Source organism: Pterocles gutturalis, unplaced genomic scaffold (genome assembly GCF_000699245.1).
Source record: "Pterocles gutturalis isolate BGI_N339 unplaced genomic scaffold, ASM69924v1 scaffold27547, whole genome shotgun sequence".
NCBI lineage: Eukaryota > Metazoa > Chordata > Aves > Pterocliformes > Pteroclidae > Pterocles > Pterocles gutturalis.
This window is the reverse complement of record NW_010116296.1, coordinates 9,631-22,324: the sequence shown is the minus strand read 5'-3', so window position 1 is coordinate 22,324 and position 12,694 is coordinate 9,631. Positions and strand designations below refer to the sequence as shown.

The window sequence follows — 12,694 nt, the reverse complement described above, 5'->3', positions numbered from 1 at the left end:
GGCTGGTCTGAGCAGGGACGGCTCGGGGGTGGGGAGGGCCTCAGAAGGCAAGGTGCTCTGGCCGCAGGAGGTGTTCGCAGGGACAGGAGGGCACGGGGAGCAAGCCCCAGGGCTGCTTGCTAACTCCCTTCTGGGACCACAGGCAGCACCCGCTAAGAAAGCTGAAGAACAGAGTTTGCAGGTCCCAGGATAAGCACACTACACGTTCAGCCTCAAGAGAAATAAACTGACACAACCCTTAAAGATCATAAAATTGAATTTCCATATACCATTCCTGATCTAAGGATAGGGAATAAGCAAGAGGCAATAAAACATCAGTTGTAGAAATCCAGTTGAATGTCAGTGGAGCTTATGTTCTCCTACAGAATCTATATGGCCCCCACAGCAACAGGACAACACTGTAACTATCACCATCCTAATAGGGTTATGGAAGAGCATGATTCTTTCAGTGTAGATTACAGCCTTGAATGAAAACTAAGGTTACCACAGGAGTCCTGCAGAAGAATCAGGTGAGAACAGCCTAGAAGAAATGAAAAACTTGCTCTTAAGCCTTTCACATACTATAACACAGCTACAGTAAAAGAATCCTTCTCTCCCTTTGCCCCCAGAAATACCTCGCCATTTGCTGGCAGTACCTTGGATTTCATCCAAAAGCCTTTTGACAACAATGTGAAACAGTTCTAAGCCCTACAGAACGGGTGAGCAAGCTTCTTGCAGAATCTTTAGGCAGCTGGTTGGCAGTGTCATTGTTTTATTACCATGGCAATGTAAAATACTTGACCAATTGTGCATGTTCTGTCCCTGAAGTACAAGAAATACAAGGTGGTAAGTAGATATTTGATTCCCATTTTTTAATGTCTTACCTCTTGCATTTTAATTTGTGCTATGCCAGAGTCTCTTGCCTTTCAACATGCACCTGTATATGCACACAGTCAGAATCACAGGATGGTTCAGGTTGGAAGGGACCTTAAAGCCCATCCAGTTCCACCCCCTGCCATGGGCAGAGACACCTCCCACTAGCCCAGGTTGCTCAAAGCCTCATCCAGCCTGGCCTTGAACCCCTCCAGGGATGGGGCATCCACAGCTTCTCTGGGCAACCTGGGCCACTGCCTCACCACCTGCCCAGGAAAACATTTCTTCCTAATATCTCATCTAAATCTCTTATTTTTCAGCTTGTGTTCCCCCTCATCCTGTCACTCCACCCCCTGCTAAACTGTTTCCCCATCATCTCCTGTAGCCCCCTTTCGAAGTTCTGCCAGAAGGTCTCCCCGGAGCCTTCTCTTCTCCAGGCTGCACACCCCCAACTCTCTGAGCCTGTCCTCATAGGGGAAGTGCTCTCCTCTGAACCTGCTCCAACAGGTCCAGGTCTTTTTTTATGTCAGGGGCCCCACAGCTGGCTGCAGTACTGCAGGTGGCGTCTCACCAGAGCAGAGAGGGAGAATCACCTCCTTTGACCTGCTGCTAATGTTTCCTTGTGCCCTTGCAAAGCTGTAGGGATATTTTATTTTTTTCTTTCTTCTAATCAAGGAAATCAGCAAACAATAATCATAACTCTCCTATTACTAAAGTTACAATACTATTATAATGGAATCTTAGAGCAAAATGTTTTTATTTTAAAAAGTAAAATCAAGCTAACACAAAATGAGATTGCCATTAAGACAAATCTGAAATAAGTTGTGTTTTTTGCACATGTTAAAACACAAGAAGAATGTGAATATGGACATTCTACTTACTTCTCTAGTTAAAAAATGAGACATAAGGAATTAAATACCCTTTTGTCTAATTTAACTTCTGAAAGAACATAGTTCTGAATAAAGTCAAGATCACAGCCCTATGATGATTGAAGAAAGTATTCTTATAACAGAACTAGTTCATAAAACTGAAGTCTCCTGATAAGGAGGCTAAAAATGAACTGATTTTGCAACCTATATAAAAATTAAGGTTAAAAGCAGAGGTGCATGGGGGGCAGTCCATACTGCATCTTTAGGAGACAAATTGTGAATTGTTATCCTTCCCTCTGCAGCACAAGAGGCTGACTACTTCCCAACATTCTGTTTCTTCTCCCCAAGAGGCTTCAAGGTTTTAAACTTGCTTTTTGAGTTTACAGGTTGAATAGTTTCACTAGCATAAAGGTATACAAACTGCCTCAATACAAAAACCTCCAAGTCCTTTATTACTGTTTTCAGGATGTATGTGGTACATACAATTAACAATACACCAGCTACAGGAAGTCCTCTGTTGCAAGAGGTACTTCAAAACAGGTATCCCAGAGCACCAACATAGACACACACACACAAGACACTACAGAATCACTTTGAAATTATTTCCCCCCCACTTTTAAATTTTTTTCCTTTTTTCTTTTTTTTTTTTTTTTTAAATTGACAGCTAGGACTTCTGAGCCAGTGGAGATTCTGAATGTGGCAGATCTCCTAGTGCAGTGGCACTGGTTTAAGAAGGCTACTTCAGACACTGGAAGGTCAGAAGAACAAGAACTGAATGGGGTAACTGAAAGCGGTGTCATTTTCAATGCTTTGAAGCACGGCTGTCTGGGTCGATACCTGTATGTCAGCCTCCTGGTGTGCCCTGCAGAATCTCCTGCGTTACAGGTGTGCACAGAACAGAAGGAGAGGACTGTCCACCACACATTGCATCACTACTTCCAATTAGTAGGCACTAACACATCAGGAGGGTTAAACAAACGGGACTGGAAAGACTTTAAAAAGGAATGAGCCTGAGAGAAATCTTTGTTCATTATGATGTATCAGTGACAATCCCTTCAGGTCACCAGGCTTCACATGTCCATCTGTTGCCATCTGTTCCCTAAACTCATCCTTTTTATTCAGATGCTCTGCTTAAAAATAAACCCAAACTACAAAAAGGTTCCTCCGTTCTGTACACGTACTCCATTTCCAGAGTCATTATTCTGGCTTTACACCTTCTCCTTTCGCTTCAATTTGGATACTTTCTTGACAGTTCCGTTCTTGTTTAGAAGCTTCAAAACACGATCCTTGTGATCCAAAACCTTTAGCATGGAGTCTCGAGCCTCGTTGATTTGATCCATCACAAGTTTACACCTCTGCATATTCCCCTGAAATTAAACACTGTCATCATTACCTGCAGACCATCTCGTCTAAGCAATCACTGTACCTCTTCCTGACACCACTTGTAACTGATGACACTGGAAACACAGGAAGCATACCTACGTGGGCTTTTGTAAGCTTGCTGTAGCTCTTACTAACCACAGTAGGATATTTTGTAATTATGGGTAAAGCAGTTGGGTTGAGAGGCCACAGGGACCTACCTGTATCAGTTCATTGATTCGATGCAAGTCGTCATCGGTCGCTGCCTTTTTCTTAGGAATGAGTCCCTCCTGCAGGGCCGTCAGTCTCTCGTACACATCATGCTCCAGGTTCGTCTAAAAGACATCAGCACCTCATGAGAAGGTTCACCGCTAGGCCAGAGAACATTCGCCCCCGTTAAGAAAGCTACACAGACAAGATGACCATTTGTTCCCCTCTCGGCTGCTCATGTTAGTAATTCAGAAGATGGAGCCTCTGACATAGAGTGTGGCACTGTAATTCTTACTGACATCCTATTTACAGGATTGCTCCACTTCTGAACAAACATGGATCCTAACCAGAACTGTTTCCCCTATTTCTCACAAGACTATTCCAGGAATGCAGAGGTTTTGGGGAGTTTGGTGCTAGAATGCAGAGCACCTACCTCACCCCCAACCTGAAACAGAAGCATCCAGGAATGTGGATCAGGGCTGCCTCCTCAGATCAGCCGCACCATCCCAAACGGACGCTTCTTCACACCTGTGCATCAGCAGGAGGGAGTTGCCAATTTTGATCATCTGTACAAAATACATCAGCTCATATGTCTGGATCAAAACCAACACTCTGAGTTTCCAAGCCACTTATGCCACATTCCTGAGAAAGGGGAAAGCATGTCCCACTCCCTTTGGGCACTACGCACCAGCTCCTTTAGGGTATCCCAATGCCAGATGACCAGGTACTGAGTTTGTAAAAACATCCTCCTGTCTTACACCACTCCATGTTCCCCCAAGTTGTAGGAAGCTGGCAAGCCCTGTTCACCTACCAGCTGTAGTAGCTGTGCCGCACAGAGATGGACCTTCCACCCTTGTGCACGACAGGATACACCCTTCTGATTGGCAATCTCCTGCAGCATAGCCTTCTTCTCTTCTGCCACCGGGAAATACAAAGATATGTTAGTCAAATCTCAGGAGTTTGCCAGGCCTTTCTCCTCTTAACAAAGACATTAACCCAACTCCTGTTCTCCACACATCCTAATAAATTAGAATAAACCAAAAAGTTGCTCAGACAGGAAAATAGCTACCCACCTGCCACCTCTCACTTAGTAACAGGTTATCTCTATTTCCAGAAAAATTGTATTATCTCCCATTTTTTCCCCTTGAAGACTGTAGTACTGTGTTTAAAAAAATCCTGCATGAAAAAGGCTCCATCCTTTACCACTGAAATACGTCTACTCCTTGATGTATTTACACAGTTGCAAAAACCCTATCTGCTTAAAAATTCTAAGATATTAGCTAAAAAGCCTAAAACACAGTATCTGATCTTTATTTTCCCTCATATTAGAAAAAAAAAATCTTCTTTAAAAGCCCATTTGTTAGTTGACAAGACTAGTTATGCTAAATCTAGAATGTTTCTGATTAAATCTGCAAGTCTGTTAGATAGTGAGAAAATCTGACAACTAAACTGTAGCGTATTGCCACAGCATGTAACCTCTTTAAGGATTACTTTCTTCAGTAAGTTTCTATCACTGTACATAAATGCATTTCTCAAATAACTACATGATTTTTTCTTTTCTAAAATTACAGCTAACTCTAGGTAATGTACTTCCCTTCTTTTCTCCTCTATCTTGAGAGCTGAAGGGATTTAGGCAACATCTAGCTAATTAAAGTCATTAGCTCACTTCATCAACCCTTGTTTTCCAAATTGCAATCAAAACCTTCTTGTGGAATTGCTTATTCACACCAGCTTGCTAAGAATGCTCCTAATGTTCCCTTAGCAGGAACGCTGAAGCGGTTCCTATCAGATGAATGAAACCATGAAGCTACAAGCAGCAGACTGACCTTTTACCCGGACATCACTGTATCTCTGGAAGTGGTGGTAAGCAGCTTTCCAAGGATTGCGATAATGACGGAGCAGTGTGATAGGCGGCCTTGGACGCACAGGAACATATCTTACACCTTCTTCATCTACAAAAAGGATCCAGGGAGAACTCTCTTATTACCATCATTAAGTGGGTGAAAGTAGGAGATCAGCATGACACAAGAACTCCAGCAGAAGGTCAGTAAGTACTGCCTCATACAAAATGACGCTTTAAGTGTCAAGAAAGGTCATTTCCCCAAACTATACAGAAAGCGCTGAGAAACTTGGCTTCTGTATTATTTATATTTTCAAAGAGGGAGAATGACAGAGCACCTTCTTTGAGAAACAAAAGGAAGCAAAAACACAGGCATCTGAACAAGAAAAAAAGACATCAGAGATGACATTACCTATATACTCCTTTGGAGGAGACTTGCGCTTCTCTGCCTTCACCAACAAACTCTTGGCAGTGGATTTCTCATCATCAGTGCTATTTGTTTCCATCATGTCCCCTTCCTCTGTGGAGATGACATGCTGCTGCTTACGGGGTTTCTTCCTCGGGGAGGCACCAGGTGGCAAATCACTTGGAGGCACTGAAAGGTTGTTGGCCAGCAACGCCAAAGACGGAGACACAGTACTTGTAGTCAAAGGAGGGACTGCTGAGAGGAAGGAAAGAGGAAGAAAACCCAACCCATCAGTGGCACAAAGGCAACACACCGCCATTGTTTGAACACTGCCTCCAACAGCAGTTGCTGTTTAAGCGCATTGTGAGCAGCGTGGACTCCTTTTTATGTGCAGCTCCACGTGTGTAGAAGGGCAGATATTAAGCCAGCATCAATCCTAGGACAAGCCTATACCCTAAGAGCATCAGTGTCTCGGGTACACGAGCACAAAGAAGGAGAGCAGAGTCAATTGTCCCCCAGTTCCTTCATATTCAAAGCTTTAGTTCAACAATACAAAAAGGAATCCATGCTAACATCTGTCTTGTGTTACGATAAAAAAAAAAAAAAAAATCTTTGTATGTAAGCCAGCATGGACCACAGTCAATGGCAAGCAAGTCCCTTTCCTCTTGTAGTGTAAGTAGAGACTCTCATACTGCAGCACAGCAACGGGTAGCTTGAGGGAACACTGATGTTCTGAGGGAAAAGCTCAATCAGCTGTGACTAAGGCCATAGCAAAAATTTCTGCGAAGGTATCTCTTGACAATTTGGCGTACCCACAATTGCCAGTTAGAGACAAAAGAACCCTGAAGAACCTGATGTTAATCTGCCTGTGCTCCAGAGACATCTGTAGCAAGCAGCTTCTTCCATCACAGGACAACATACAGATTTAAGGAGAGTGATAAAACCAACATCTAAAACAGAACTCTGATATTCATCAACGTGGGATGTGTTCGTATCATTTTGCCACCGCGTAGTGCCTGACCTGAGATCCATAAGGATCTGAATTTTACTGATCATACCATTTGATAGCAACTATGGCCACGCTAGGTAAGTAAGGTGTCCTGGTTTTGCCTAGAACAGTGTTAACTTTCTTCATGGTAGCTAGTGAGAGGCTATATAAGGCAATATATTTTTAAAAGTTCTAGAGAAAAACATCAATTAATCAGAAGAGGGCCCTTTTATGGCCTACTCTAGTCACTAGTTCTTCACATATAAAAAAGCCATTGTACCTGAACACTAGGATTTGTGAGAACACTGAACTGACCCATACTACACTGGCACTGCTGCTGAGCACGTGGCTTTAAGAAAGGAATTCACTCAGACTCTTTGGAGCTGGATCATTTGAACATGAACAAAGCAGCCACAACAAGTGATTTCACAGATTAGGGAGAAGGCAAAGAAGAACCTTCTGAGTAACAAGGCATACGGGAACCCTTTGACTAGTGTTCTGTGCTGCCATGAAAGAGATGCAATTTCATTTGCAGGATGGATGTATTGAAAATCCTCCTAGTTTCTCCACTGTCTCACCAACACAAGAAGCAATCTGATGATAAACCACCACCTACCAGATACTGGTCGCATTATGTCCATAGGCTCTGCTTCCTCTTTGATTTTTATCTCTGGTACTGCAGGACCCAGCACTGCTGACAGGGCTCCGCTCATGGTTGATGGAGGAGCAGGTGCTGCCGCAATTGTGGTAGAAGTTGGTGGAGCGGCCGGGACAGCTCCTGGAATGGTGGACAGAGCTGCTACAGGCTGTGAAGTGGGACTGGCTGCTGCGATGATTGTTGGAATGGCAGAGGGGGGCTGCTGGGAGGTGGGGGGAACCGCAACAGTCGGCTGCTCGCCGCCTTGATTAGACACTGCCTCCATAGACACAGTAACTGGAGTGGCCATGGACACATGAATTTCAGTTTTTGGCTTGGCACTGTAACATGAAAAAGCAAAACAAACTGAAATTAACTGCATCTCGGTCATGACCACCTAGCACAAAGTGAATGAGCTCAGCTGGCTTCAGACTATCCAGTTTTTCCTGCACCCACAAGTAACACCTGGCTCACTAATGTTGTTTAACAACCAGAGAAGGTGGCATCTCAATTACATTTCCCCCTCCACTCCCTTTCTAATCCTTTGTATTTACTATAGATGCAATTTTCTTCCACTCACTGTAACAAGCAAATCTCATGACTAATTCCAGGTAACTTCAAAATACTTGTAAAAGGATCTAGACGGTTTCACAGTGCAAACAAGAGGAACTTTTACCCAAAGCTGTACTGCCCCTGTCCTCTGTTTGCAAGAGCTCCTGCTGTGGCTAATACTTATAAAACAATAAATTGTAAAGACACTGAACTCAAGTGAAGCAGATTAGAAGTTCCATTTACCTTTCTTACACGTAAGAGACACTGGCCCAGGTTGCCCAGAAAAGCTGTGGATGCCCCATCCCTGGAGGGGTTCAAGGCCAGGCTGGATGAGGCTTTGAGCAACCTGGGCTAGTGGGAGGTGTCCCTGCCCATGGCAGGGGGGTGGAACTGGATGATCTCTAAGGTCCCTTCCAACCCAAACCATCCTGTGATTCTATGAATCTTTAGCATTAATTTCCAAGCACTATAGAAAAAAGTTTAAAAGCCTATCCTCTACAGCAGCAGATAGTTTTTTGTTTGTTTCTATCATAACCACATCTTTTAAAAGGCTACTGCCTCAGCTTCACAACAACAGGACTAGCCAAGTCATCACACTGACAAAATCGAAATAGATTAAGTTTCCCAAAAGAAAGGAAAATGCTCCAATAGCCAAAGAATACAAATAAAACAAATATAATGAAACTACTGTGATGCAGTTGGTTATTTCCTGAAGTCTTACCCAGCAGGCCTTGGCGATCCAGATGTGCTTCGCATAGTACTCTCGACACGCGTACTACCTACTTCGGGTGGCTGAGGTGGAATTAAGCTTTTCCGGACTGCCAGCCTGGAAGAGAAAGACAGGTCTAAGCTTCCCACCTCCCTGATGCAAAGGCAAATACCACTGAGAGCAAAGAAAGCAGCCCCCTCTTGCCCAAACTGGGACAGGAGTTGCAGCTGTATCATTGCACTCTGCCTTCAGTATAACTGATTCCCTACAGAAAGAGTCTCATTTTACTTTTCAAATTAGATGTTAAGTTTCATTTCTTTAAAGATAAAAGATTAGTTGCTCTGGCCTGGTCTCACCCCCATTCAGGGCTTCTCCGAAAATGCCAGCTTTACTTTCATCTCGCCAGGCAGAGCATCTTACTGAGACCGCCAGGCTCCTGCAGGGGACAAAGGGAGGTCTGGCCGTGCCACCGTCCTCCACTAGTGTTTCAAGACTGAGCAAATCATCTGGAACTAAACAGTGCTCAGACAGGCATCTGTGTTGTTTAGTTGGAACAGACCATGTCAAAGCCTGACTCCAAGACCTCAAGCCCTGAATGCGGATATTCATCAGCCCAGGGCTGAATACTGAAAAATATTTTAGAGACTGTTCAGTCTCTTGTGGGGCTGGAAGTCAAATTGTTGTCCAAAATAATCAACCCCTCAAATGGAAACATTCTTTAGTGATCTACCTCTACTTCTTTAATTCCTGTTTCAGTTTTACAGCCTGTAGCTTCTCTATCTTAAAAAAAGGTTTCTACCCAAATAAAAAAGTATGCAATTTTACTCTCATAGGACACATCAGTTCCAAACATTTTCAGTTGTTAGTCGGGAGGAAATGCATTTTTAATTCTAAAGCTCTCTCTTTCCTCTTTATTCAGGCATTTAAAATTAGACAGACAACATAAAATATTTTAAGAGTTTAAGTTACTCCCTCCCTTTTCCTAATCAGGTTTCACAGCAGGGCACTAATCCTATCCTTTCTACTCATCCACATATTCTTCCAACAAAAGCACTGAAGACAAAGCACGGCATTCTAATTTTAGTAGATTATGAACTCTTTGTTTTTATTACACTACGCTAGAAAGCCTCACATCCACTTTCCCTCAAAAGGTCACTTTCCAGAGCTAGAAGACAAACTGTCCTTCTCATTTTATTACTGACAGTTAAGAGAAAACTATATCCTACCCTGGAGGAAGAAAAGAAGGGTGTTTCACAGATCAGCAAGTTACTCACAACTACTACTGACTGAATAACCTGATAGAACTTTTCTTATCTCCACTGAAACGATTGCATTTAGCTAGGCTAGACTGCACAGAAGTGTCATTCACACGTCACCTTCAATTCTACTCACCCGTCTGTGGTTGGTTTCTTCCGGAGGATGCTCGGGCGTGGGGAAGAGCCCTGGGCTGGTGCACTGGCACTGGCACTCTGGCTATGGGTTTGCACAACTGTAGTTGCTGCAGAAGCTGTGTTGAATGTGTTGCTAATAGGATTGGCTACAATGGTGGCTCCATCTGCCAGGACTACTGCTGGGAAGGATGGACATCAACACAGCAGAGAGAACAACAGATACAGAGGAAAAAGCAGCAGTTACTTAAGGAAGTTTGATGACAAAGCAGGTGTCTGCAAAGCATATGTTGTCCCCACTCCCTTGACTCCCTCAATCCTAACCACAGTGCTTGCAGAGGATTTTGTAAGCAATACCTTTGCTACAAGCAGTCTGATCACTGAACCTTCTGCAGGGAAGATGGAAGCTACCCCCTTCCTAACAACTGCTGCTAGGGAAATATTCTTTTCCAGACAAAATGGAAAAACGCAGAAATTGCTAAGGAGATCAACACAACTCGTCAACAGAATAACACTCCTGGTAGTCTACATGGCAATACATGCTGTGTTTGTGTTCTGACCTTCTGCCAAAGCCTGCTTGGCCAACTAACTGATGCAGAGTATTTAGACAGTCAGGAAGTCACCCCACAGTATGTCTGCCAGATTTGCAAGAGCATATTCTCTTGGTTGTCATTTCCCATTTCTTCAGTAAGGTGCTGGGGTTTCATCAGACCTATCATTTTTAATATAAGATGGCTTCTATCGCAGTCCAAGATCAGGTCACCGACTGCTGAAAGTACCAGGCCATATTTTAATTGCTACTGTGATCTGATGCATCAGAGAACATCATTTACTCGTAAATTACTTTTCCCACAAGGTCTTACTGAAGAGAATTGTTTAAGCTTAGGCAGCACCAGTCTTTTCCACTGAAGTAACCCATTCAAGGCTAACCTCACACTCCACCCGGTTTGCTTAAAAAAAAATAATTAAGAAATAGGCAAAAAACTATTTGCTGGGAGAATACGTGTATTTAGGGTCCACTACTGGACCACAGACACTATAACAAGGTCATTAGAGTGAAGGACAAAAAACCAACCCAAATTTGTAGGACAGAAGCCAAGTTGCTCTGACAAGGTCCAAAGCATGGACTTTGCTGGTTGCTCCTACCTGAAGTCTTGGTGTCAGCTTGCGGCTGCTGAGCGCTGATTGGTGCTGGCTGCAGTCCCTGTGTGCCAATTGGCGCGGCAGGGTGGAGTCCTTGCGTCCCAATTGGTGCTGGCTGAATGCCCTGGGCACTGATTGGTGCTGGCTGGATCCCCTGCGCACTGATAGGAGCCGGCTGGATGCCCTGGATGTGACGGGCATGAGATGCATCTACAGTCATCAGCTGCATGGGGTTGAGGTGGACAGTGGAGGCCACTCCAACGCCAGTCTGAGCTGTGATGGCCGAGTTGGGTGCCTGGGCTGAAACTGGAAGCAGCAACACAAAAACCTCGTCACACCTATGCAGTGGGTCACCTTGGTTCCCCCTAGCACCTCTCACTCAAATACTTACTTTCAAAGACTATTTTGCTTAAAAAAAATTCATTTGCCAGTCTGCTTGTTGCAGTAGTAAATTTGAGAGTGGAGAGACCAGATTGTCTGACAGAAGAACGAATCATTACTGGTTATCTCCATCCCATTTTCTATTTCAAATTGCAACAAGAGAGGAAAGATCAAGTTCAAGTCCACTTTTGGTTAGACTCAAATAATATTTCTGTACCCAGCCTCCAGTCTCAGAAAGCTGTGCACTATATTTTCGCTCAGTATCTTATTTTACAATGCTTGTAAATACTAACACTTTGCATTTTCCCTGCTTTAACAAAAAATCAATTAAAAATCATAAACCTAAGCCATTTCTTTTCAAAAGACAGTCTTGCCACAGAGCTTATTATTGCATCAATTCAAAAACACCAAACCTTTGACTGTATAACAGCAAGCAAAGACTCCTGTCTAAATACCTTAAACCACAGGGCTTACTTCCTTAGCCTCTTTCCCCAGCCACATAGGCATGAAAAAAAAAAATTTCCTTAGCGCAAGGGGACAAACTGTTCAGACTCGAAACAGGGCTTGCAATTATAGGTTGTGTCCTAATAGCTCAAATGAACATGGAATCTTTTTACAGCAGAACAATGTTCCCCATGAAGCACCTGTTCCAAGAAGTTCAATTCATTTATTTGCATCTACAGCTCTGAGCAACTATGATTTTATCTTTCCAGATCTCCTACATGGCACATTACACTTCTCTGAGACAGCATTTAACAGTGCTGTTAGACTACCTTCAGTTCCAGGATCTCCAGTCTTCACAGACCAGTACCACTATCTGCAGCCATACACAGGATGCAAGCGCGAACTTGCCAACGATGGACTTGCTTGCTAACAATGGAGAGCCCTCTCATTGCAGAGCAAGCTGTTTTTCTCATTGTGACAGGATTTCGACCAAATTCTTGTGCTGACACTCTAAAAACAGCTGTTAAAACCCTGAAATCCAGCACCAGGTCTCTGAAAATGGCTTCTGTATAATGTATGGCACGTTAAAGTGGAACACCCTCTGCAAAGCACTCTTGTTGCAGACCTTTCTATCCAACAAAATCATTTTGAGAGACTATATAAACACAACCAGCATTTAGAAAGCCAAAGCAGCATTCTTCCTCAAAATTCCATGTTATCACTCTGTATCGTGGTGATCTTCAGAAGTCTCCTCTGCACTTTTATCCAAGCCCTCAACTGGCTGTGCTCAGCACAGGTGTGTGGCCCTCCTGATGTCCTGAATTGTCTGCTTTGAGCTGTCATCAGTTACTGCCATAATTAGTACCTTCAACTGCTGCTTCAAGTCAATTTAACAAGCAAAATGTCTCTGTCAATG

General features: G+C 43.6%; 1 protein-coding gene across 1 annotated transcript in view; it reads right to left on the bottom strand.

The window, feature by feature from the left end:
* Positions 1-2,150: 2,150 nt before the first annotated feature.
* SAP130 (Sin3A-associated protein, 130kDa) overlaps positions 2,151-12,694 on the bottom strand; it is a gene marked incomplete at its 5' end in the record, with an annotated part of 19,609 nt that continues 9,065 nt past the window's right edge. The window contains 9 exon segments of the mRNA XM_010075471.1: positions 2,151-3,088; positions 3,302-3,415; positions 4,102-4,205; positions 5,117-5,242; positions 5,543-5,791; positions 7,141-7,502; positions 8,435-8,539; positions 9,815-9,989; positions 10,957-11,259. Of these exon segments, the coding sequence (XP_010073773.1) occupies positions 2,930-3,088; positions 3,302-3,415; positions 4,102-4,205; positions 5,117-5,242; positions 5,543-5,791; positions 7,141-7,502; positions 8,435-8,539; positions 9,815-9,989; positions 10,957-11,259 (1,697 nt within the window).